Source organism: Mustela erminea, chromosome 11, assembly GCF_009829155.1.
Source record: "Mustela erminea isolate mMusErm1 chromosome 11, mMusErm1.Pri, whole genome shotgun sequence".
In the NCBI taxonomy this organism is placed as follows: domain Eukaryota; kingdom Metazoa; phylum Chordata; class Mammalia; order Carnivora; family Mustelidae; genus Mustela; species Mustela erminea.
This window is the reverse complement of record NC_045624.1, coordinates 47,870,559-47,898,287: the sequence shown is the minus strand read 5'-3', so window position 1 is coordinate 47,898,287 and position 27,729 is coordinate 47,870,559. Positions and strand designations below refer to the sequence as shown.

The 27,729-nt window shown below is 42.8% G+C and overlaps 1 protein-coding gene and 1 pseudogene across 1 annotated transcript in view; one reads left to right on the top strand and one right to left on the bottom strand.

Annotated features, from left to right (window-relative positions):
* Positions 1-27,729, bottom strand: part of JAZF1 (JAZF zinc finger 1) — a 320,889-nt gene that overhangs the window by 31,158 nt on the left and 262,002 nt on the right. The window contains exon 3 of the mRNA XM_032305143.1: positions 12,303-12,499. Coding sequence (XP_032161034.1) covers positions 12,303-12,499 — 197 coding nt within the window. The remainder of the gene's footprint in view (positions 1-12,302; positions 12,500-27,729) is intronic.
* LOC116569122 lies at positions 6,063-7,099 on the top strand (annotated as a pseudogene).

The window sequence follows — 27,729 nt, the reverse complement described above, 5'->3', positions numbered from 1 at the left end:
TTCTCGGGGCTATAATCATCTGGAACACTTTGGCTGCCTTTTTTGTCTTTAGGGGGAAAAAAAGTAATAACTGGGTGCCTACGTAGAAAATATAGCACATCATGGCAGAGTTAAATCTCAAATTCCTACACAGCTGTCCCCCAACCAACTTCAGTTTCTCGGGGATGATTTTTGATGTGTGTTTCCATGCCAAAGAGAGCCTGAATTGGCTAGGTTTAAAGAAACAAACAACTTATTGAGCCCAGAGGAGTATGAAACCCATCTTCGATCTGGTTAAGATCAAGCCAACTCATTTTTGGTCTGATGGATATAAAGCGACACAGGTTTCCAAGGAGGAGCGACATAAACTTGGTGGCAAGCTGCTAGAAACTTGTGTGTCCCTGGCACCAGATTGGGTCTGGTAACTTTGGGTACTAAAGGTAGCGTGACTTCCTCCCTTCCTGTCAAATCCCACTTTCTTTTTAGTGCATCTCCAAGAAGTCTGCACAAAGCCCTGGGACAGGAGCAAGGAGATTCTGTACCTTGACTTTCTCGCAGGCACAAATTAGCTTACTGCTTTCCCATTTTTCTGCAGATTCTTTAACACTGTGCAGCTGGTCGTGCCTGGGGATCATTTTATTTTGAAAACTAGACCCACATGGAAAAGACATTAAAATAAGTTTGCTGCCGTGACACCCGTGAAGATGAAAGGGCTTCTCTGATTTTAATATGCTGTATTTTAGGTGGGAGGGAAAAGAAAAGCCTTCTTTGGATACACAGCCATTTGGCCGGGCTGCAAATTCATCAGGTGTTAAATCCCCATCGCCTTCGCGGCAGAGGTGTCCGGGAGCGCGGCGCGTTTGTTTATTCATGTTTCCAGCGGAATCGGCACCGTTTTCCAGGCTTACAATCCGTTGCTCTCTTTAGCACTCTGATTTCGGCTCTGGAACTTGCTTTCCAAGGGAAATTACTGAGAAGTGTGCACTGATGGGTGCTGGCATACGAGTGAGCTCTGGACCTTGGCTTAAAGAGACTGCACTTTTTTTGGGGGGGGGTGGGTAGGGGAGCACAGCACAGTCTTCATGTGTGCCCTCTGAAATAACTTTATCTTGTGATCTCTCCTGATATTTTTTTGGCAGGTGCAGAGATCCCTGCTGGGACAAAGAGAAAGCAACTCCTATGGAGAACCAAAGCCTTGCTACGAAGCGTTTCCAGCAAGAGGTGAAAGAGGACTGTCAAGACTTTTTAGATTTCCTGTGGGAATTCTTAATAGCGGACATACTATTTTTCTTGAGTTCAATTAAACAACACAGTTAAGAGTAGAGAAGAAATTCTGGTTTAAAACTAAGTGTTAAATGTCCACAGTTAAGCAAGGTATTGCTAAAATGGTAGGCCTCAAGAATATTTTCATTGGAAGGTAAACCATAGACAGCTCTGTCACTGCAAATATGACATCGGAAGATAAGCCGCTTTTGAGGGCTGCTCAGGATAGAAACTGTTTTTTTGTTTGTTTGTTTGTTTGTTTGTTTTTTAAGAGTTTCAGAGGATAAAACTAAGCCACTTTAATTTTCTTCCCTGAAAAATTCTCAACATAATGAACCACTTTTTATCTCACGGGAAGCAAAATGTTTTGGCAATGGAAGATCCAGATGCTAGAATATTCTAACTGTGACCTAAGACCAAGAGTCTGACAACTAGTTCTGCTTGGTCTCCCCTTCTTTCATCTTTTCTCCCCACTTTATTTCTTCCCTTGGTATGCACTGGCACTGTTTCATTTGACCATGCTATTGATTCCTCAGTGTTCCTAAGAAAGCTGAGGACATGGGATTCCACTTACTGTCTGTCTTCAATGGAGAGGAAATTCCAGAGATTTTAGTACCTCAAGGACCCACTGCATGTATTTACCTCCTTTGTTCTTAAATGAATTGTTTACAGCAGAGGAAATGCTATTTGCTCCCTCAAGCGTGGGTGGAAACTGGGCTCCCAGTCCCCATTTCTGCCGGGAGCCACTGATTCTTTTTTAACATAATAAGCAAGCACGTCCAGAGCACAATGCACAGACCTCAAGCGTTTAACTGAGAAGTCTAACAAATAGATCCGTTTGGGTAACCAACATCTCAGTCAAGATATGGAAAATATCATACCAGAAAGTTCTCTTGTACACACACCCCTATCTCCATGCTCCCTGAGTCAACCGCTGTTCTGAGGTCTGTCTCCACAAACCGGTTTGCCTGTGGCTGAATTTCTTGCATACTCTGTCTCCTCTCACTCAGTGTAGTTTTTTCTTTAAGATTCATCTATGTTTTTTCGGTGTAACACTACTCTGTTCCTTTTTATCGCCAACTCTGTAGGCCACTGTATGGACATATCTCAATTTGTTTATCCACTTACCTACAAGTGAATTAACCTTCTGGGTTTTTTGTGACTAGAGCTGCTCTGTGCATCCTTGCACTTGTCTTTTGTGGACTTGGTTTCACTACCCTTGGGTAAGTTCCTGGAGTGGAATTGCCAGGCCAACTGCACTTTGGCTTTGGAGCCCCAAAGAAGCTATGTAATCTGAGAGCATCTCATTCCCCTCAACTGGATGGAGGAACAGTGACCTCTGATGCTCTCTCCCCTCTTCAGGGCAGCTCTGAGGATGTTCTCTGCCCTTCAGAGAAAGGAGAGCAGGGAATTTCTAAGATGCTGTAGTCAAAATTCACCTGGTCCTAAAGAACTTGAGATGACCTTTATGTAGCCCTATGACCTAGATATATCTTATTAGTGCAATGTTTAGTTCTGCCACATCATGAAGGCCCTGAAAATGAAAAGCCGCTCAAAGTGGGTGGGGCCAAGGGGCGCCCCCACCTCCGACTGCAGTGGTGGCTGGGCCTGTGTGGCCATTTCCTTCAAGAAGAGAGGGGACAGAGCTCATAAGGAGAGTGTGCATTGTTGGAAACATTCAATATCCCATTTTCATCGTGCTTTGAATTTCCACAGTTAAAAGGGCTATTCTCATTACATTAACCAAAATAACAAAACAAGATCTAAAATCCGTGAACTGGCTAACTCTTTACTTCTACCATCCCTGGTCATAAAGCAGTTATCATAAATGTCCCCATATTAATAATGTAGACTGTCATTTTTGTTTTCAGATAGGACACCCCCCCCCTTCCTTCAGAAAATGGGCCTCTGCCCAGAGCAGGTCATTAGCAAGTACCACCTGTAATGCACATTCCTGGAAGCAGCTTTTTCTGAGGTTAGTGCAGACCAAAAATAAACATGCACGAGCACCCTGGCTGGGGCTGGTGAGATACTGTCTGCCCGAAAGGACTCAGTTAAGAGCAGAAAGTGTTTTCTTAGTTCGGAATGTGCTATTCCAGAGACTTCAAGAAGCCCTAACTAGACTGCCTGCATCAGTGCTTCCCACCACTGCCAGCCGACAGTTCCGGAACATATGGGGCTTCTCTACCCCTGTATGTTCTTCTGCAGGGTCAGGCCCCTCCAAAGCCAAGCTCCTTTCTGAGCTGGTGGTTTCAGGAGAGACAGTGTTAACACAAGGAGATCCTGCCATCCTGCTTTCTAGTTCATTCATCTTCACAGTGAGGTAGGATTGCCTCCCACGTACAGATACGGAAATGGAGACTTGGAAAAACTTAAGGCCAACACTCTCTCCTGCAGGAGAACCGAGATTTGAATTCAGATCCCTCTGATGCTTAAGGTTCTCTTCCCTTTACTTCTACATTCCCAGAGTTTTGAAAGGTGACCCAGAAAAACCCAGATTCACTAACACCTTTTGTTAACATACCCAAGGTCTGATCACTGAAATTCCCTAAGCTGACATTCGGTAATGATCATGGAGTAGAAAACTGTCTGCCCCAGGTCACTTTCCCACTGATCTCATCTCATTCCAGCTCCTCTGGAATTTACATTTGCCTTATAGAATCTAAGACATTTTATGAGTGTGCATATACAGCTTGTAACTGGGCTAAAATGGCACAGAGGGAATGGCGCTGTTTGTATCTCTCTCGTCTTACTAATCACCCATGCTGATAATTTAGGCCATCTGTGCTTATGTCATGTTCATTACATGTCTGTTCTACAAGTCTATAACTGGCTTCTACTAAAAGATGTAAGTTCTACTCCATAAGCGCTAGGCCTTACACTTTTCTGTACCCACAAGACCTGGCACAGCACCTCTAACAAAGGAGATACTTAGTAAATTATGTCAGATGATAAGATGCCCAGTCCTGGTGCTGCGGAAAACAGCTGCCATGCCATCTGGGAACCACTTGAACTTGGGCAAGGTGTCATGTAAGTGAGACTTAGTTTCTTTTGTCTTTGAAGTGGGATTGATAATGGTGAATGTGAATGCTTTCCTGCACTATAAAGCGCTATAAAGATCTAATCTATTATTATTACAGATCACCGAGTTGACTGTTTTCTTCCAGCCAAGAAAGAGTTTTGTTTAGGAATCTAGATGTCTTATGTAGTTATGGAAAAGTAATCGAAATACTATTTTGTTCTTGCCATCCTTACTCTACCAATACTTTGAGAGGCAAGAGGAGATGAAAAACAAGTTGCCACATGCAATGGTGGGGAAGGAAGCAGAACTGGCCCCAAGATGGGAGCCTGACCCTCAGGAAGCAGGATAACGGTTTTACGAGTCAATCAGAAAAGATGATGGAAGAACAATGATTAGACCAAATTAGTATGTAAACAAACAAGCAAAAAAACCCATGGGCCAGGAAAGGGTGTGTTCCTGATCCTGAACAGAACGCAGGCCGGACGGAATAGCAACATCTTGTCATTCTCCGGCGCAAGACAGCACTCTATGTGGAAAGGCAAATGGGAATCTAGGCCGCTTTCCTAACAGGAAGATTTGGGGGAATGTTTCTTTGGCGTGGCCTAGATGGTCAGCTCTTTAGGGCAGGACCTGTGCCAACGACCAAACAATGGCTTCAGGCATTCATAAGTAGGTCACAGAATTCAGTCTTGCTGAAATATTTTGCTTTTCTTTCTCGTTTTCCACCATAAAACAGAATAGGATTTCTCTCTTTAAGGTTTTTCCTTCTATTTCCTCCTCCTCCTGGGGTGGGTGATAGGTTAGTTTAGACTTCACCTTGGTTATCTCTGAGATTTTCTGCTTCTATTAAGCCTACGGAAGTTTATCTTGCCTTCTAAAAATAAGGGCACGGCAGGGCTGGGGAGAGTCCATCTCAACCCCATTTAAACAGTTTCTAAATGTCAAGTAAAATTTTATCAATTTTGTAAGTCTATACTGCACAGTAATTTGCATCCTGAGGGAAAAATTAATACTTTTTAAAAAGACCTGCTGCGGACCAGTAACTCCTGGAAATTTTGAAATCTTATAATCTGAGCAACTTATTGCAAAAGCCATAAAGGAGTGTTAAGGGTCTACTGTAAGGCCAAACAGCAGGAGACACAGAAATATGAAGGGAAATAACACAACATAAAAACTCAAATTATGCATTCATAGATACTATCTGTGACTTCACACTCATTACAGGGAGCCTAAACAAGAAAACAAAAAAAATTGGTTTAATTTCCTTGGGTGCCTTTCTCTGGTTTAATATTTTAATGCCCCCCATCCCCACCGAGTGGGCCAAAATATATATACAAATATTTTCCGGGAGAGACTACGCAATGCTATTATAACCAGAAATCCAGCCAACTCTTTCCATAGCTTCTCCATTAAGACATAAGTGAGCATCTGTTCAGTCCCATTGGACCCATCTCTGGAGTCCTAGCAAGTCGACTACAGTAACCTTTCTCCAGGCAAGGTGGAAATATGTTAACCCAAGCAAGAAAACACACGGCTATGACAACTAGACTGATCACATTTTTAAAAGACCGCTTTCCCAACTTGGGCTATGGGTTAGAATGATCTAGTTTGAGAGCACTTTTAAAAACATCCAGTGCCCAAGCCTCACCTACCAAATGATCAGAGTTTCAGGGATGGAGCCCAAGTGAAAAGTGGCTTAAATATGCTCCAGGTTTGGGGGAGCGGTGCAGGTGGGGAGGTGCCTGGGTGGGTCAGAGGGTAAAAAATATGACTCTTGAGATACATTCGTTAGGTTACTCCTTTCTGCCTGTGGACGACGCCGAGTAAGCATCGTTAAAGTCTCCCCTCCCACCGCCGTCATGTCTAAGTCAGAGTCTCCCAAAGAGCCTGAACAGCTGCGAAAGCTCTTCATCGGAGGTCTGAGCTTTGAAACAACCGATGAGAGTCTGAGGAGCCATTTTGAGCAATGGGGAACACTTACGGACTGTGTGGTAATGAGAGATCCGAACACCAAGCGCTCCAGAGGCTTTGGGTTTGTCACCTATGCCACTGTGGAGGAGGTGGATGCAGCCATGAATGCAAGGCCACACAAGGTGGATGGAAGAGTTGTGGAACCAAAGAGGGCTGTCTCAAGAGAAGATTCTCAAAGACCTGGTGCCCACTTAACTGTGAAAAAGATTTTTGTTGGTGGCATTAAAGAAGACACTGAAGAACATCATCTAAGAGATTATTTCGAACAGTATGGGAAAATCGAAGTGATTGAGATCATGACTGACCGAGGCAGTGGCAAAAAGAGGGGTTTTGCTTTTGTAACATTTGATGACCATGATTCTGTAGACAAGATTGTCATTCAAAAATACCATACTGTGAATGGCCACAACTATTAAGTAAGGAAAGCGCTCTCTAAGCAAGAGATGGCTAGTGCTTCATCCAGCCAAAGAGGTCGAAGTGGTTCTGGAAACTTTGGTGGTGGTCGTGGAGGTGGTTTTGGTGGGAATGACAACTTTGGTCACGGAGGAAACTTCAGTGGTCAAGGTGGCTTTGGTGGCAGTCGAGGTGGTGGTGGATATGGTGGCAGTGGGGATGGCTATAACGGATTTGGTAATGATGGAAGCAACTTTGGAGGTGGCGGAAGCTATAATGATTTTGGCAATTACAACAATCAATCCTCAAATTTTGGACCCATGAAAGGAGGCAATTTTGGAGGCAGAAGCTCTGGCCCTTATGGTGGTGGAGGCCAATACTTCGCCAAACCACGAAACCAAGGTGGCTATGGTGGTTCCAGCAGCAGCAGCAGCTATGGCAGTGGCAGAAGGTTTTAATTACTGCCAGGAAACAAAGCTTAGCAGGAGAGGAGAGCCAGAGAAGTGACAGGGAAGCTACAGGTTACAACAGATTTGTGAACTCAGCCAAGCACAGTGGTGGCAGGGCCTAGCTGCTACAAAGAAGACATGTTTTAGACAATACTCATGTGTATGGGCAAAAAAACTCGAGGACTGTATTTGTGACTAATTGTGTAACAGGTTATTTTAGTTTCTGTTCTGTGGAAAGTGTAAAGCATTCCAACAAAGGGTTTTAATGTAGATTTTTTTTTTTTTTTTGCACCCATGCTGTTGATTGCTAAATGTAATAGTCTGATCATGACGCTGAATAAATGTGTCTTTTTAAAAAAAAAAAAAATATGACTCTTGATCTTGAGGTCATTTGAGCCCCATGTGTGGCATAGTTTACGTGAAATTTAAAAAAAAAGAATCTTCCAGATGATTTTGATGGAGAGTCACTGTTTTAAGAGATTCAGTGGCAAATATGGGGTGGGAGGGGAGTCGGGGGGAGAAGTTACTTCTTTGACTAATCCACAGGCACTATAAGCAATACAATTTGCCAGAGCTAACCCCAGACCTTTCCTACAGGATGACCTCCTTCCTCCTCCAGGAAGAGATAATTAAATTAACTTGAAGAAAATGAATTCATTAAACTCTTTCTTGGAGGGTGGGGGGCCATCAGTGGTCCTGTCTCAATCTTCCCATCATATACACTAAACAATTGTAGTTATAAAATAAAGCAGACTCATCTTACTAAATGGGAAAAAAGAGAAAAGGAGAAAATCACACCAATTTTCCCATCATATTAAGGGAACCACAATTAACTTTTTTAGAGTAAAAAATACAATTGGGATCATGCTGCACATGTGGTTTTACAACCCACCAATGTGAAAACCTTTCCGTGTCACTACATGGGCCCCCAAACATTGCAGTGAATAACTGCAAAGCAATCCATTGTTTGAAATGGCCATTATTTCCTGGTGACTGAGGCTTGCTTTAGGTTTACTCAGAGACATAATTAGGACCATGATCCCTTGAATGACAAAGTAAGATTAATCTGATAACTCCTGATAGGATAAACTGTTGGCATAACAGTAAAGAGGCGGGCGGGTGGGTAAGGGTGGGGGGCCGATGGGTGGCATCTGACTACCAATGGGTAGCAATTTGACTGATGGAAATACTCCAGACACGGCCGATTTCAAGACAAACCTTCTAACAACTGGTTTGCAAACCTGAATATTTATTTAACAACCAGCTCTCTGCAATCAGCTCCAGCTCATCCTTAAAGAAAAGCCCAGCTAAACTAAAGTGATCTGCTATTTGAAGAGTAGAGTGGTAAAGCGGGAGTTCCGTGAATGAAAGGGAACCACAGTTCCAGTTATCTTAACATTCTGTTGTATTCTGGGTTTGGAGTTGTCAAGTTGGTAACTGAAGCAGCGAGATGGCTGAAGGTCTAGTCCAGGTTTTCTAAAAGGTCTTCATGTGGCAAGTGCAAGTGCATTGGAAAGACCATGTTTTTTTGAATAGACAGAGGTGGGGCTTTGTGAAGTTAACCTTCTTAAAGAAACCTTCTGTTTCTTTATTTTTTTAAAAAGATTTTATTTATTTATTTGACAGACAGGGATCAAGTTGGCAGAGTGGCAGGCAGAGAGAGAGGAAGGGAAGCAGGCTCCCCGCTGAGCAGAGAGACTGATGCAGGGCTTGATCCCAGGACCCTGAGATCATGACCTGAGCTAAAGGCAGAGGGTTAACCCACCGAGCCACCCAGGCGTCCCTGTTTCTTTAATCTGTATATGGGAATAATAATGTCGTCTCAGTTGAGCTGGTTGAGTTGGGATTAAAAACACCATACATCAAGTACACAGTAAAGCGTATAATAAACGCTCTACAAATGTTAGTCGACGCTCCCCCTTAGTGATTATACTCTAGATGTTATTACTTCTAAGGAGATGGGTATGAATTCTTTTGACACTTTATTTGCAGGGAACTTAATGAAGTTGATCTTTAAATTACACATCTTTATGATTTAAACCAGGGGTTGGCAAACTATGGCCTGTGAGCCAAACCTGGCCTGTTTTTATAAAGTTTTACAAAAACTTCTAGTTTTGAAGAACACACCGAGTTCATTCATTTATAGAGCTCTATGGCCGCTGTCCTGCTACACGGCAGGATTGAGTCACTGGAACAGAGACCACAGGCCCTAGAAAGCACGAAATAGTTACTATTTGGTCCTTTAAGGAAAAGGTTTGCTAACTCATGATTTAAACCATTCTAACTTTCCTTGAGTGAATACTTTCATTTATATATACATATACATATACGTAGGTATGTGTGTGTGTGTGTGTGTGTGTGTGTGTATTCAAAAAATAAAACTTAGAATGGAAAATGAAAAAGATGAGGAAAAAAGATTCTCCTAGGAGTTAGAAATTGTAAAATACATATTAGGTCCAAGAATACCCGAGAAATACTTGAAACTCCAGGATGAAGCTGAGCTCTAATTTAGTCAAGACAGTATATTTTAAAAAACTATTTTATAAATGAAACTTTCTACAAGAGGACTATTACTTCTGGACCTGGAATATACCTTCAATGTGGAACTTGGAAGAGTGAATTTAGGAGGTAGAAACTTGGAATATTATTTACAACTTGGCAAAGAAAGTGAGCGAAACCACATTAGTCAGGCAAAATAAGCTGATCTCTCTAACTACAGGTAAAATAACATTTCAAACATTGAAAAATGTACACAATCAAAATGGTTAAACAACCATTTCCCCTAATTTTTGATGTTTACATGGAACGTTCTTCAAGCAGCAAATAAGTTACCAATGATCCTGACAGACTGAAAATGATACATCTTTACCACAACATAAATTAATTCTCTCAGTGGGAAATTGTTAAAATAGGCAAGGTGTCAGAAAGGTTTCTTTATGTCTGAAGGAAAGGAAATGATTCCATTTCTTCCAAACATTCTTACATGAAAAATAATAAACTCTCACTTTTAAACTGTCTATTTTCATGGGGCTCTATGGCACCCGCTACTAATTGGTGCAGTCACGGTTATCTGGCATTGGCCACGAGTCAGTCCACATTAAGTCAGGTATAAAACACTCTCCAGCATAAAACCACCCCCATAATTCATATTACAGATGAATAAATATTCATAGAAATGCCCAGAAAAGGGATCGCAGAGTTGCACTACGTTCTCATAGCATTCCTTAGATTTGCATAGCAAATATTACACAAAGATTCTGGAAAAGTAAATCTTCACAGAATAAAAGAGAAGGGAAATATGGTGGCCGTCTAAAGGATCAGACAAATGCTCGACACAAATAAGCCAATTCAACCTCTATGGGAGTGTGATGCTGATTCTGTTCCTGAAGCTACTAGTTGATAATTCGAGACCACGGGATGAACATTTATTGAATGCTTGGTGTATACACATGCTCTCCCATTTAGCTCACACAAGAACCTGTATAATGGGTAGTATTAGTGACTTGTAAAGGGAGAAGTACGGATAGGCACTCTGATTGGTCTGTCTCCCATGCCTGTCTTATCTTCAAAATGCCTAATCATGACCAAACACAAGGTGTCTATCAGCCATGAGTCCCCCAAACTGCCCTTAGGAAGGGGGTCTCATAATCAACTAAGTCAACTTAAGTCTAACTAAGTCTCATAGTCAACTAAGTTTGGGAAACTTACTAAATCCTCCCCTTGGAGAATAACAATGTACATTAAAGCCATGCATTAAAGAAACCAGTGTACTTTAGTCTAACCCATCACTTCCCCCATCTGATTAGGAAATCTCTTTCTCTCCAACTACTATTTTATGAAGTAGATATTCTGAAGCACAATTTGAGAAATACTACTATAGTCACCTACCTACCTCCCTTGACAGGAGAAGGCTGAAAGAGAGATCTGCAAACTGTCAGAGAAAATCAACTTTCTTAGCCATAGTCAAGGGGCTAACGCAACAGAGATGATGGTGTGATTTTAGGGGGCCTCTCTTTGCTCTCAGGATCAACCACAGTGTCTTGATTCCTGCCGAATGCCCTGGTCTCACCTCATGCGGGTCAGCCTGCCTCCTCCTCACAGAGCTTCTGCAAAACGTTCCCTGGTGAGATGTTCCTCCTTTCCCTCTTTACCTACTCGAGTCCTACTTATCTTTCAGGGAAAGCCTTTTCTGAATTTCTATCAGGATGCTCTCGTATCACCGAGTTTCATGCAGTACTTGTCACGGTTACAAGGTTCTATTTACTTACTGCCTGGTCTAAACTCTGACTGTGGAGCAGGGAAATAGATTCCCCACTTCTCAGATGGGAAAAAGAAGAGGAGGGATCTTTCCAGCCTCCTTGGACTGTCCTTACTCATTCCTGCCCATGGAGTGGGAGCCACAATTTAGTGGCTCTCTGATTTGGGGAGAAGGGGCTGTGTGTGCTCATCTCAGAGCCCGTGGGGCACCCAGGTCTGCTTGGCCTCCATGTAAAAGGGGGGTTTGGGAAATAAGTTGAATTCAGGAAAAGACATACTAAGAGAAGCCCAGTGGCTATGGATCCAAGTTCCATTCTGCAGTTTGGCTTTAGTCACTAATAAAGTTGATTTTGATCTTTCCTCTGGCTGCTGTTTAATTTTCCAGTTGCTTCTACATCTGGGAGGGGAAGACAAAGGTGTGCTTGTTGGCCCCCTGGAATGCCAACGCCTTCCACGGGGCCTAACCTCCTTCAGGACAGGAATGAGGTCTCCTTTGGCTCACTATGGTAGCTCAGTACCTGGCACATAGAAGGCACTCATAATTTTTTTTTTTTAACATTTATTGTGGAAAATGCTTAAAATAAGCAAAATAGGGAGAATGGTCTAATGAACCCCTGAGTACTCGTCACCAAGCACCAACAATAATCACCACATGGCAATCTTGTGTCATCTACTCTTTTACCTGACTGAAGCAAATCCACTTCAGGCTTCACACATGGCAGGCTCAAAAAAATACCCATAAAACCATTATCACATACTCTATACACAATAATTTATCAGTGATAGAGGGCTAAATCAACAAACTCAGAGAGATCAGTGAAGAGTCAGAGAGGCAGTGGGTCAGAATCATCGTCAGTCCCTGGCCCCCTACTTCCCCCAGTGTATCATACATCGCACTCCCATGCACGCTGTTCCCCAACAACTATCCCCTCCCCCCCCACCCCAGGTGGTAGGACCAGGCCACTCACCCGTGGGAGTGCTGCTGCGGAATGAAGAGGAGGGGGTGATGGGTGGGGTCACAGGAGGAGTAAGGCTTCCACTGCTGTGGCGTGGCGGAGTGGACACATTCCCTCGAGACACGGAGCTGGACAAGGTCAACGAGAGCTTCGGCTGAATCTTCTTCTTTAGGGACTCCTGCTCTCGGCGGGCAGCATCTGTCATGAATCTGAAGGAACAATGGAAGGTGAGTAACTGGGCCCATCTCTAGAGCACGAGGAATGATGGCAGTTTCCCCGAGTTTGACAGATGCCCCTCCTTGGGAAAGGGGGTTGTTCACGATTTCAAAAACTTGTAACATTCCTTTTTCCTATGGGATGAAAGTATCTTCTAGTTCACTGTCTTGCTGTTCCTCACGGGAAGGCCCTATTACTTCCAGAGGCAAACCCTCCTTGTGGGAAACTTGTACACATGCACTATGTCTACACCAGCAGCAGTGCCTTTGGTTAGAAGACGTCCTCTCTCTTGGAAGCTCCTCTCATCTTTCAACTCATAGAAAGCCCACCCATTCTCAGAATTTACCAGCACTCCCAGGTGGAAAGGGCCTCCTTCATCTGCGGGTGGGTAGGATTTATTGTCCCCACCGCTTCACTGCCGCTTAACATATGCGGCCTCCTGAAAACGGATCTTTTTTGTATTACTCCAGATCCTCATCTTGTTATCTGTTTTTTGTTTTTGTTTTTGTTTTTGTTTGTTAGATTATTTATTTATTTTTTTGACAGACAGAGATCACAAGTAGGCAGAGAGGCAGGCAGAAAGAGAGAGAGGAGGAAGCAGGCTCCCCACTGAGCAGAGAGCCCAATGCGGGGCTCGATCGAGCCGAAGGCAGAGGCTTTAACCCACTGACCCACCCAGGCGCCCCTTGTTATCTAGTTTTTAAAAATTTTCCTGGCCGACTGAAGGTCTTGTCTCCCTACCCATTAGCTGAAAGGAAAGGACACAAATCCCCATAATTGCGGCTAGGACACTGCCAAGTCCATCTCAGTAAACACTGACAGAATGAAGAAATCTGCCCAAGCAGATTCAAGAAGGGAAGAGAGCAGTACAAGGAGGAAGATGACTGCTAAAGACCGGTTTATGTTGTGATTTTATTACCCGTAAAGAGAAAGGCAACTTTTCCTGGTCATTTCACTTTGGACACTTCAAAGTTATCCCTTCCACACTTCTCTTATGTTAGTAACATTCAAACTGTTCTTTTCTCACTGCATAACAGTTCATAAATTCACGTAATACAAGATTCAAAGCAATCTATGGTGTGGTATCTCTCACCTAAAGAACAAACTTTTTTTTCAGACATCATACAATGTTTTTTTAAAGTAGGCTCTGAGTCCAACATGGGGCTTGAACTCACGACCCTGAGATCAAGAGTCACATGTTCTACCAACGGAGCTAGCCAAGCTGCCAGCAAACTTTTTTTTTTTCTTTTTTTTTTTGGTATTATTGATAGGCAGGCTTTGTCAGCTGCATTTTTGAAAACCGGCAGAAAGCCTAGTGAACAGAGGGCATGAAAGCATTTAGGGAATGAAACAGGCACCCATGCCTACTGCCTTGTCCTCTGAGCCATGGCCATCATTCTCCCTGTACCCAACACCCCCATCATTATGTTCCATTTTAATACAATTAATCATTAATTAATTCCATTCTACTTAAACAGGGTCATAATGACCCAGTACATTTCACATTCTCTCTAAAAAATTTCTTAGTATTTGTCTTCATTATGCTAGGAATTTTTAAAAGTCAACAGATAGTTTCATTGCCCGGAAAAAAAAAAAAAAACAGCCAACCAAATGCCCAATGAAACAATATTACAGTATTGTTACAGTGTCTTAAAATGTCTGCTTTTATACTTGGAACATGGATGGCACATTTCTTGAATGGTGTCTGCAATACAATCTATATATATAATAATCCAGATTTTTATGAAGGGCTGAATGATAATCAAGTTACATGCTTTGCCTTGAGTTCTTAGGTTTTGTGTTAGAAGATGGAGAAGGTTTAAAAAGAAAGGAACAATGCCGCAAAACAGAATTGTGTGCACCTGGTAGCTAGGTACTTATTTATTTTCAGGTGCAAAGTTGGCTCTACTCTTCTGAAAACTGCTTTCCACCATCACCCCCATGCCCCCCAAAATTCTACTCAAAATATGGACTCTCAGAGAAAAGCAAAGAACTAGTGCTTTCTTCTATTATTCCAAGTAGAATTACTAACTAGCACAGTGCCAATCTTCTCCAATTGCGGTACATGATATGTGGGGAGTGGGCAAAAACACAGGATAGACATAGTGCCTCTTCAAGAAAGACCAATGGGGGCACCTGGGTGGTTCAGTTGGTTGAGCAGCTGCCTTTGGCTCAGGTCATGATCCTGGACTTCCAGGATCAAGTCCCGCATCGGGCTCCCAGCTCGTTGGGGAGTCTGCTTCTCCCTCTGACCTTCTCCTCTCTCATGTTCTCTCTCACTCATTCTCTCTCAAATAAATAAATAAAATCTTTAAAAAAAAAAAAAAAAGAAAGAAAGACCAATGGTTCTCAACGTAGGTAATTCAAGTCAGTTTTTTGTTTTGTTGTGTTTTTTTTTAATTTTTTTATTTTTTTTAAAGATTTTATTTATTTGACAGAGAGAGATCACAAGTAGGCAGAGAGGCAGGCAGAGAGAGAGAGAGGAGGAAGCAGGCTCCCTGCTGAGCAGAGAGCCCGACGCGGGACTTGATCCCAGGACCCTGAGATCATGACCTGAGCCGAAGGCAGCGGCTTAACCCACTGAGCCACCCAGGCGCCCCTTTTGTTGTGTTTTTAAAGCAAGGGAGTTGCATGCTCTACTGACTGAGCCAGCCAGGCATCCCCCCACATCAGTTTTTTAAATGGTAAAAAAAAAAAAAAAGAAAAAAGAAAAAAAGCAGATACCCTATGGAGTAGAACACAAAACGTGTATCTTGCACCTTAGTGAGAGTACAGGGCTTGGAGCCAGGCACACGGGGGCTCCAGCCCTGCTCATGTTACTAAGTGACTGGAGGCAAGTTTGATAAACCTCTCAAAATCTCAGCTTTATTCTCCTTAAAACAGGACTAATGACTGCAGGCAAAGGGTCAATAGACATCTTTTCCCTACTGCTGGAGAATCTGATCTTTGGTTAAGCTCAGGTAATCTGCTAAGAGGGTATGTCAGCTACACTAATAGTCAACACTCCCTATGAGCCCAACGACCCCTGACTGGTCCTGGACTGCGAAGAGTGAGAGACCATTTACACACAGCGGACAGGGAAGTCAGAGCCTAGGCTTTCCAAAGAGTGTGGTGATCTTGTACCTTGGCACGTCCCAGGCGGGGAGCCGGAAGCGTGCCCATGGAGTGTCACAGGACCTCTGATGCCTCGTCTGCCAGGGCAGCCCCCACCTTTGCATGCGGGGCATCTTGTCTACCTTGTACCGGTGAGGACTCGGCACATGGCCAGATGCTGCCCCGCTGGCAAGCTGTGGCTCTGCCCACTATTCCTCTGGTGAGACCCAGTCTACCATGGCTTCCAGTCGAGTCTGAACGTTCGTGATCGAGGAAAACCACCAACTAACGAACAGGATAGTGCTGACCTCAGAGGACAGTTGTAAGGATTAAATGAGGTAGTCGTGTCTGTCATACAGAAGTGGCTCAACATGGAAGCTGTTACCATTATATAAACCTTTATAATCTGGTTTTACCTATACATCCTGTCTACCTCACCTAACTCCAAGTTTCTTGGGGACTCACTGCATGTTCATAGCTCGGAAATGTTCATAGCTGCAGGATTGTGCCTCATCTACAGAACAGATTGTGGCTTGGCCAACTGGGAATCAGCCCGGGGGTGGGGGGAAACAGTGCCAGTTGGAAACCCTTGTCAAAAGAGGGAGGTAGGAGAGGAGGAGACAGGCGTGGGGGCAGAAGGGCAGGTTTCTCTGTGTCTTCTCCCACCCCAGTGAAACAGTATCAATAGCTCATGTCCTTTACTGTAAAATACTCTCCTACAGCTCAGATATAAAACAACACCCATAAAAAACCACAACAACGTGCCCACACATCCCCTACCTTCACCCCGACAGGTGTGTGGTCAGCTACGGACAGCAATCTATTTTTGGCTTATATCTGCTAAGTGCTTTCTAGAAGTGAGAACGAGACATAATGTTAAAAGCATTAAACATGAAACTCATAAAGCACTTCTGCCAACCTTCCTCTCCATGTACCCTCCCTCCTCCTCTCTTGGATTGCCGGTTGTGAACTTGCTCGCAGCTTGACTCGTAAATCATGGCAACCCTGCCATACCAACATACACAGCTGCATGATTAATTCCCAGGGAAACACACACACACACACACGCCTCAGGTGCTGTGGTTACAATTCACCAGCTTCTTCTCACTGGCAATACTGCCTGGTTCCTCTTCCTCTTACCAACCATTTTTTGAGACCTATTAAATCCCAAATACCAGCATTTTAAAGTAATGTTCCACCAATACAGCTCTTTGTCAAAAGATGGGCAGATTCCCAAAGGCAAGGCATCCCTCGGGTAGATAAGTTTATAAAAGAGCCTGATGAGGCATAGGAAGGCCATGAGTGCAGCCAGGAATGGGGGACCCTCGTAGTTTGGCTTTTACCAGAATGCTTTTTTGGTCAATCTACCTCCCACCTTCGAAGGCAGCTGCCCTGTGACACATCCTTGAAGGACCACAGCCCGGATCCTTCCAGTGTCCTTTCAGAATTGTCCCCCTGTATTCCCACGGCTGAGAGGAAGGTCAGTCTTGGGAAGCCACATTGCCCTGTGGTCTGAATTTTTCTTGATGGGTTTTGACATGATGGGTCATCTTTTTTGAAGCCTTCAGTAACAGGATCCAACCTGGGGGCTTTAGAGCTGGAAGAAACCCATCTAGAAGACCATCTAGTCTAAGCCCCTCATGGTTCACATTAACTGGGAACTGAGGTCAAGTGGCCTGTGCAAGGTCACTTTGCTGGTGAAGGGCAGAGATGGCAGGAGAGAATTTCAGCCTCAGGGCTGATTCCAATGCTCCACATTCTGCCAAGGAGCCATGGGCATGTCAAAGAACTCGGAGCTCTCTTCCTTTTGCTCCAGACTCCTGGTCTTCAAGGTCAAAAGGGCTTAAAGAAACCAGAGCTTAGGGCCTTGAGAAATGTACAGGGAATCCCTCCGGGGGTTTAAATGTTGGAAGTGGGGTGGGTTGGGAGACAGGAGGCCTCATTCTCTCCATGTTGGCCAAGTTTTGCTGTGTGGGGCTGCTTGACTCCTGGGGGGCCCTGGCTTTGTAGCCTCATGGGACTGTGATGTGGAGAAGCCTGGTTGTGCCTGCCTCCCTGAATTCTTTCTGCTTTGCAATGGGAACCATTCTACTGTTACAGTAGTGTGCTACTGTGGGTTTGTACTGGCTTGTGAGAGCTGATCATTAAATTTTCAAGGAGTCAGGTGTTAAGTATACCAACTATTAAAAATTAAATTATGTGAATTTGTAGTTAAACAAGTATGTTTTTTAAAAGGTAATATGCAAAGCTTATCAATTCTTAATTATTTTATCATACTTTACTATTATTTATGTTTCGGGGGTTATTTACATTAATATCCTATCTGTTCGCTATCCCTGTCATATAATGGTGTGCTGTTTATACACATTTTCCCAACTCTGGTCAATGACATCATGGTGCCAGCTTGAAGCTGTCTGCAGTGGGTATTTATACCACGGAAATTGGCAAATATTACTAATCAGGGCTTTTTTTTCTCTCCCTAAGTCAGTTATTCAATATTTATCAGAATACCTTATAGTTAAATATTATTATTATTATTATTTTAATGTTGAAAGAGCATTTGAACCAGACTACTTGCCTACTAACACAACCAAACAGGGAAGGGATAAAGAATATATAAGAAAGTCTTCTTTTCCTTTTAAAAATTATAAAAATCCATCTCATTGAAATACACTTATGTAAACACTTTTATGGGCTTGTGGCTCGTGTTTAAAAAAATCTTTTCGGGGCGCCTGGGTGGCTCAGTGGGTTAAGCCGCTGCCTTCGGCTCAGGTTATGATCTCAGGGTCCTGGGATTGAGTCCCACATTGGGCTCTCTGCTCAGCAGGGAGCCTGCTTCCCTCTCTCTCTCTCTGCCTGCCTCTCCACCTACTTGTGATTTCTCTCTGTCAAATAAATAAATAAAATCTTAAAAAAAAATAAAAATAAAAATAAAAAAATAAAAATAAAAAAATCTTTTCAAATTGTGGAATGTACACACACACACACACATGAGTACATATTTACATGCCGTTTAAAGAATAAAATGACAGTCTATAGCCTCACCAGCTTATGAAAAAAATATTACCAGAAGTTTTGGAGTTTCCAGTTACAGGTATGGTTGATTTTTCAGGGTATTTTCCTTTGAGTATTGCCTTTCCACACACAGAGAAAGCTGAGTATTTCTTAGGGGGAAAAAAAGAGTCACCTGAGAGTTCTTTCACTGTTGACTAACAGCCTGGAAATCTGTGGTCAGGCAGAGTTGTGTTTTCATTTTGAAACTGAAACTGCCATAAGATTAATTTTAACTTTCCTACAAATCAGAAATGCCCAAGTTACTTTAATTTAATATGGTCATTTGTAGTAATATTTGTTATTGCTTGGGGAAGTACATATTCCTTAAGTAAATTTTCAAGACTCCGTTATAAATCTTTTAAACCCTTAGACCACAATGTTCATTCAGTCCGACATGTTAAATGTGGAAACATGAATATAACACCACAGGGGGAAAATGTCAAACTGCTGGTCCAGGGAGACCAGTTTCAACCACAAACTCAGGAAATTTACAGATTTCACTGGAACCTGGGCAGAAACCCCACTGCCACCTACTCTACGGCCAAACACCTGAGCCTAAGTGTCCTGCTGGGGAAAAAACCACATGGCTTTCCCTGGCTCTGGAGAACTCAGGCATGGAAGTGACCACTCAAAACGTGGGTCTCTTTCGGAGAAACTTGAAAAGAATCCAAACTACGAGATGCGTGGTGTGGTTTGGTTGTTGTTCTAAGACTTTGGAGAGGGCGTGTGGTCCGGAGGCCTGAGCTGTGTGTTGGGAGGCTCGTTCTGGGGCCAAAAGCCGGTGGCCTCCGGAAGTCCCAAAGCTCTCTGTTCTGGCCTTGGTTTGTCTACTTGTTAAAATGGAAGTGTTCTGGTTTTACAGATATATGTAATATAGCACACTTAAGTTCCTTCCCACTAGGCCCAGTAGTCAATGATTTCAGAAACAGCATCGTACAGTATTTTCCAAACTTTTTTTTTTTTTTTAAAAAACTCAACCCATAGAAGTGTATATCATATTGGGAGCCTGGACACTTTGTATAATTAGGTCTGCAATCTGCAATTATGAAATATCCAAAGCTCTGAAAACTGGAAAACGTTTTATAAGTTTGGCAGCAGAATTCACTGGGAGACAAACCCTGAATTGAACTGCTTAAAGGCTACTTATACAATTTATTGTATTTAGTGTGAATATTCACATGCCTCACTGCACAAATATTAATATGGTTGATTTCAGGGGCTGCCCTGGACCCTGCAGGGAGCATTATGTAATATGCAGCATTTGCACCGTATTATCTTTCTGAAATCAGAAAAATTATAAAACATACCTGGACACGAAGAATTCTTATGTAATTTGCCTGGAACAATAATTTCATGAAACAATTCTTCCTACATGTGATACACTCTGATATCTTTCTCTTCTCTTTCATTTTAACGAAACACGCCTGTCACTGATTTTTTGACCTACTAACGGGGTCAGAGCCTGAGTCTGAAAATATGAGTGTAGCAGTTAAGATGGTGGTGGGCTTTGGAGGAAGACCATTTAGACTGTAATCTCTGCCCTATGCACTCCAGCTGTGAGACCTTGGGCCAGTTACCTCTCTGAGCCTCAAGTTCTCTCTCTGGAAAGAGTGACATGTCAGTAACAGGTCCTGTCCTACAGAGTCATTGTGAAGATTGAGTTAATTCATGTAAAGCACTTGGAACAGGGCCTGGCACGCTGACCTTGAAAGATGTCAGGTTCCTGGTACATGATGGATATGAATGAAACTGTTCTGGAAATCCCAATTCCCAAATCTTTCACCTCTGACACCTATGTCAGCAATTGGTTATTTCTGAGCTGAATTACTGAGTAAAACAGTAAGTACTTGCCATCATTACTTCTGATTCAGAAAGCAAAGAGCCGCCCTGAATCTGCTCACATTGATTACCCTAGTGCTGCAATCCCAGGAACACTGGAGAAAGTAGTTTCAGTAGCTAGAATACAAACAGAAGGTCCCTCTCCTGAGGGACAACAGGCTTGGGGGAAAGGGTGCTATCTGTAAACCCCCATACTTCTTTACTTCTCTGAGAAGAAACAAACCAAAGAAGGTCCTTCTAGCAGGACAAACAACAGGAGACCATCCACACAGCTAGCCGACAGAAAGACATCTTCCTAGGAAGTTTAAGCCTGCCCTCGCCCTCGGAGATTCATAAAGCCACACAGGGCTCTGATTGGTCCACACCCAGCCCCCTGTACAAAGAGCCACATCTAGCTACCTCATTGGAAGTCCAAAGCTTTGTTCTGCTTTCTCAATGGCCCTTTGGGCATTGCCATCTTTTAGGGAAGACGAGTCTGTGAAACCCACAAAGACTTTAAGGAAAGCTGCAGGGAGCTGACAGGTAGACATTGAGGTTCCAAGCACTCCCACATTTGGTGACTCATGGCTCCGGACAACGGGATTTCTGAACCAGCAAGGACACAATCGATCTTTCCAGTGGAGAGTCCAAACTATACCAATTTTTCTTTTGTCTGCTACTACATGCAATGCAGGGCAAAGATGCATAGAAAGCCAGTAAGGAAGTAAAACCACCCACAGGACATTAGAATATAGGTCGTGAGAAATGACCATGGGAATGATGGGTCCATTTTGGCACGTGATGGTGTATGGCCCACATGTCAGCAGATCTGACTGCTGCTCTAGGTCACTACGTAATGATGGCTTTCAGAACACACATCTGCTAATAAACTCATGGGGCAGGTCTTCACATTTCAGCAGTAACTTCAAGCCGCAACGCAGCTGAAGGAGTATTTGGTTTAAGCAGCTGGCCAGTGAAACATAACCTGTGACCAAAAAGTGGGGTACTGGCTCGTCCACGCCTCTTTAGTAACAGGGGGCATTTCTGGTGACCACTGGGAACTTGATGAACAAATGTTGTTCTGTTCAGTAGACAAAAGTAGACAAAATTTAGACTCCCAAGTAATGCTGATTTCAGGAGGTTTCTAATCATGTTTTGAATAAGCATACGATTCACTTCTCACCCCAGAGCTATTTTTGACTTCACAATCTGGGGCCAATGGGGTGGATTTTGAAGCTTCATAAAGATTTCTGCAATGTCACCGGAACTCTGAGCCTCTTTTAACATGCCGCTATGAATGATTTAATGCTAAATAATAAAACTAAAAGCAGCACCAGGAAAAAACCCACACCATCTGATCAGACCAGTGTGGCACTTAACTTGTGAGTGAGGGTTTTCTGGCGTATGATTGTCATCTGATATTCACATGGGTTGTGGGCATAATTTGTGAAATACACAGCCAATGAATCAGATTTTATTCCTGGGCACAAACCAAGCTGACAGATTTATTGCATTAAGTAAGACTTTTCTCTCTTTTCCCCTTTAAGTTTATATCTAACACATACAGAATATTGATCTTGGACTCTGAGATGTTCCCGTCTACTCTGCACAAAATAAACTAACATCGAGGGCAAGCCACTTTCCTATTTGATTTTGTAGCTCATTTTTCTTGTAAATTTTCATTTCATTTTTGGGGCCAGCAAGAAGGAAAAAGAGAGGGGAGTAAAAGAAAAAAAAAAAAGCCAATAGGTGATTTAAAAAAATTCTACTCTTGGGGCACCTGGCTGACTCAGTTGGAATAGCACAAGACTCTTGATCTCAGGGTCATGAGTTTGAGACCCACAGTGGGTGTACAGATTATTTACTTATAAATAAAGAAACAAATCTTAGCAATCATATATCCTTTCTTCTTCTTCTTCTTTTTTCCTCTTAAGGCAGCTACCGTTAATTTATATTTTCTATGGCATCTTGCCTGGGTATTCTAAGTCTTCCAAAAATATTTATTTAATAACTAACATTGCTTTGCCAACTTTTATATTGCTTTATCTACCTACCATCTACCATCACCAGCCTCTCATTGAAAAGAAAAAGCCATTTAATATAAAAGAGGAGGATATAATCTTAAATAAGACCATTCTTTCTTGAGAAAGATTGCTCTTTATTCTGCAACTGTGATAAAAATAAACAGGAAAAAATTTACTTAAAAATTTTTGAGATGCAGGGATGCCTGGGTGGCTCAGTCGGTTAAGCATCTGCTTTTTGCTCAGGTCATGATCCCAGGGGCCTGGGATCAAGTCCCATATTGGGCTCCTTGCTCAGCAGGAAGTCTGCTTCTCCCTCTCCCTCTACCTAACACTCCCCGTGCTTGTCCTCTCTCTTTCTCTGACAAATAATAAAATCGTTTAAAATATTTTTTGAGATGCAGAAAAATTACAGTATTAAATGTAACTTTATCATTTTATAATTATGTCATCTGTACATGGTAATACAGTTTGTGATATGCGGTTTGTAATTATTCTCTAGATACAAGTTATTAATAACATCTACCTTTATTGTCTATCACTGCCATCGCTAAAAATTCTGTTTCAAGGAATGCTGACCAAATGAAACTCCTACACGTGGGAGGAATCATATGCTATCCTATGCTGAACGAAATGAAAGAAGTCAAATATAAGCATACCCAAACCCAGGAGCTTCTCCAAGAGCTGGGAGCAAGGTGGAAAGAGCTGAGTGTCCTCCTATGGCAGGGCACCCAGAGGTGGGGAGAGGGGGGCCATGGTGTGCAGGAGGCTCCCTGATCCTGGCCCTGCACGTCTTTGACAACTTGGTGACTGTACACCACTGGAAACGTCCTCATGAACAGCATCATTCAAGGACTAGCAGCTGTTCTGTGAATGGTACTTAGAAGTTACTTTTTTTTTTTTTTTTAAAGCCAATCATCTCTTCTGGAATTTTAGCACTCAAATGAAATTCATGTACTGAAGCCAAGTAACTGCAATAATGCACAAAATCCCGCTCCTGCATACCATTACTCTGTGCATTCCCAATAAATATCGGGTTTTTTCTAACAACTAAGGAGTAATAAAGTCAATCTATCTTAATGAGAGCTCTGGTTCTGGTTCCAGCAACCACTATTTTAAGCCACAGGTCAGCATAAATTATCAGTGAAGCAATTAATTTTGATTTACTTTAGCCTGAATAGAGTAAACCGTGGTCTTTTTCATCATCAGTGCCAAGAATAAAAACCACTTCTGAAAACTACATGCACAAATCTTTGGTTTGGAGGCCAAATGGAATATCCCTCTCTTGGCAGCATCTCTCCATCACCCTTTCCGTCCCTTTCCACATTCATCGAACGGGGGAAAACTATGGCTGTTTCTTACACATGGTTTTCATTGCTAATTTGACATCTGTGACAAAATCAATGAACGAAACAAAGAAGTTGCATTTTGTGAGGTTTTGTTACAAAACTACAAATAGCTTGAGTTTTTTTTTGTTTTGCCTCTTCTGGTAGTAAATTAAATGAGTTATTTGAGATTTCCATGTAAACTGCTAATGAGATGATACCTAACTCTCCTCATAAGGAGAGGTTAAAAATCTAAAGGGGCACCAGGATGGCTCAGTGGGTTAAGCCTCTGCCTTCAGCTCGGGTCATATCTCAGGGTCCTGGGATCGAGCCCCGCATCAGGCTCTCTGCTCAGTGCCTGCTTCCTCCTCTCTCCCTCTCTGCCTACTTGTGATCTCTGTCAAATAAATAAATAAAATCTTTAAAAAAAAAACAAAACTAAAGTAAAAAACTGGGTAGAGGAATTCTGGAGTTTTAGTTCCAATATCACTAATGATTGTGAACACAACCTAGTGGTTGAAAGTCCAGGCTCTGGAGGCAGACTCCTAATCTGATCTGCCAGGTATTCGAACTTGAGCAAAATATGTACCCTCTCTAGCCCTGGGATCCTAATTCATAAAACAGAGGTAACTCTAAACACCTACCTCATCCGGGTTACTGTCAGGATCTCATTAGATAAATGTATGGAAAGCAGCTGGTCCAACAGAATACTCAACATGTATCAGGAGGCCACCCAGAGTCTTGGTATTTCCACGAGTATAAGCCTTATTCACCTGACTCACCCAGGAACTATCAGAACCTGTTCCTAGAACTAATACTCATCCAACTGGATAATTCCTACAGAAGAGGACATCTTGCGGGGTGGGTGGGTGGGAAGGGGTGCAATCCACTGATGGGCTTAGATAGATATGTTAAGTCTAGGAATGGAAAGCCTCCATTTCTAAAGAGAAATCCTTCTCTCATGCTGCCATGAACTTCTACTTAGATTAGCTCTTCTAACCAGGTGACAGCTGACATTTAGCTGGCAACAAGGGACTCCAAAGGAATCCAGCGCCAGGGGATGGAGCACCCTAGAGGGCTCTGGTTAATGAAATGCTGGTTTGAGAAATGGGAGGAGATGCCAGGGAGACTGTAGAGGACTCTCAATGTCAGAGGACAGCTCTAACAGGCAGAATTTGATTGTACCAGGGATGGCACGTTCCGTTCCTCTGGTGTCATTTAGAACCCACTCTGCCCATGAGAGCCATCATTGATTGATCAGAGCATTCTCGCTTGTGCTGCTTGTGCATTCCGCCTTAACTTCTCCATCGCCATGCCTGATGTGGTCACTATCCACTGATTAAGGTTAATGCATAAAATGAAGGTGACTCTTGATCGCAGGGTGCAACTCTGAGCCCCACATCGGGTATAGAAATTACTTAAATAAAACGTAAAAAAAAATCTGGTAGAAAGCTACATCCAAGACAAGAGCTGTCTCCAAAGTAAAGCAAGCACGTTAAGCACACACTCAGATAACTGGATGTATTCATGAATACAACTGTAAGGCCAACTGCTCAACGAAATTTATTTTTGTATGTACGTGACTCACTTACATACAGAGAACTGTCAGTGGATTAGCACTGTTGGGAACAGAGGAGTCAACAGCTATTTTTCTTAAAAGGATTAATCCATTTAGGCAGTGGAATCATTTTGGGGGCAAAGTCAGTTATGTACATGGGCTGTCCCTCACAATGTATACATCTGCGGGCATCACAGACTTATAGACCTCAAGATCTGTGGGCCTTGGGGGCTGATCTTTTTCAAAGTGATTTTTGTTTTTTAATATTTTATTCATTTAAGAGTAAGAGAGTGCACGAGAGAGTGGAAAATTGGGTAGGAGAGGGAGAAGCAGGCAGCCCCAGGTGGGGTTCAATCCCAAGACCCTGAGATCATGACCTGAGCTGATGGCAGATGCTTAACCCACTGAGCCACCGAAGAGCCCTGATGTGTTATCCTTTTGTTGCAAGAACTCAGTTAAGCTACTTTGGGACTACAGTTTTATTTTCCCTGGTTTTCAGGAGGCAGCTGTTCTTCAGATAAGCACACGCAACAGGGGACTGAACTATTTTTAAAAAAAATCAAAGATAACGTACACATCCTCCTGCTTGCGCAAACTCAATGAGTGAATTCTCAAGATACTCGGTAAACTGCAGGCTGTGTGTAAACACTGCGGCTGGAGAAGATGGGGGGTGATGAAGGCGATAATATACTTTTAATCAGAGATAATTTCAAAAGGCAAAACTAGAAATTAGTAGGATGAACTGTCTCGTTATTGGTATTTTGCCATCTGGTTTAAGCTTTCTCCCTGCCTACTCCCTCTTCAGCCCATGATTATTAACCAGTCATATAATCCTATCCTGTGTTTACATAACCACTGGAAAAATATATAGGGATTTAAAAAAGAAAACAGAAAAAAAAATGGGAGCGAAGGGAGAAAAAAGAATTTTCAACATATTTTTTGGAAAATACCTAGTGAAGATTCAGAATCGAGTAAAACAACAGCATAATTGCAGGGTCTGTCTCTCCCTCACCCACTCCCAAACTATTTAGCTTGCAAAGCCTGAGCACTGTTATACAGAGCACATACTACTGAATGACATAATGAAGGTTTGGTAGTTTGGAAGGTCTGAGCCAATGGTTCCTAACTCCTTCAGCCATGGAGACCCCATCGGAGAGCCAGACGGTGTGCTTTGACTATCATAATGGCATTTCTAGTGTCCCTTAGATTGTGTGTGTGTGTGTGTGTGTGTGTGTGTGTGTGTGTGTGTGTGTGTGTATGCATGTGAAAGGGGAAGAATAATACAGAACTAGTATTCAGGATTGCTTTGACATGAATTCGTATTTTACAAGATCCCCTAGGTACCTTTCTTCTACAAGTCCTACCCCAAATGGGGAATTTACAGGTTATTTGGGGGAAAAAAATTCACGTGTATTTGTGTGTGTGTGTGTTTAAAATTTTCAAGAATGCCCTTGTATTTCAGTGCTAATGAAGTGTTTCTTAGAGGGGGCCTCCAGCCCTTCTGGCTTTCAATGAACAGCCTTCATTTGCATGCACTAACCCTTAGCATCAGCTGGTTCCCAGAAATACATGTGCCCCCACAATCCTGTTGATCCTGCTGGTTTATTTCACAAACCTTTTCTTCACAAAGAGGACAGGCCCTCATTTTAAGCAGGCCAACCTGATTATCCCAAATCCCTAATTAGTGTAATTAAAGCTTTAATGGATTGCAGCCAGGATATAAACCATGCAAACCCCCCTTTTTAAAAATGTGTTGGGTGTGCAGGTCTGGTCCATGCCAGAGGGCTTCCTGTTGAGGTGCTGAGGGCCCTGCTCTTCCGGAAGGCCCCAGGCACCGCTGCACCCAACACCCTGGCCATTTCTGATGCTCAGGGAGCCTCTCGGTCAGGTTCACACATGCAAACCAAGCTGTCTTCCCCGCCCCCAAAGTGTCTACTAAAAGCAATGGGCATTTTCATTAAGGAGACACCTCTCAAGCCTCCTACAGGTACTAGTTTCCTGGGGATTTTTGTCCTGTCATTATGCCCTGAAAAACAAAGCCAATGTCCAAACTAGAATATTCCAAGCAACCTAGGAGAATCTTGTTAGATCCTGTAGAGCACTCCTGTATTAACTCAACTGCACAGAAACACTCAGAACTTTTCCAATAACCAAGGCCTGCAGCTTAAACCTATGGTTTTTGTTGTTGTTGCTTTTTTTTTTTAAGGTGTTTCCTGCAATGTGTAAACTGATCCATTTTTTAAAAAAATATTTTATTTATTTATTTGACAGACAGAGATCACAATTAGGCAAAGAGGCAGGCAGAGAGAAAGAGAGGAGGAAGCAGGCTCCCTGCCAAGCAGAGAGCCCAACGC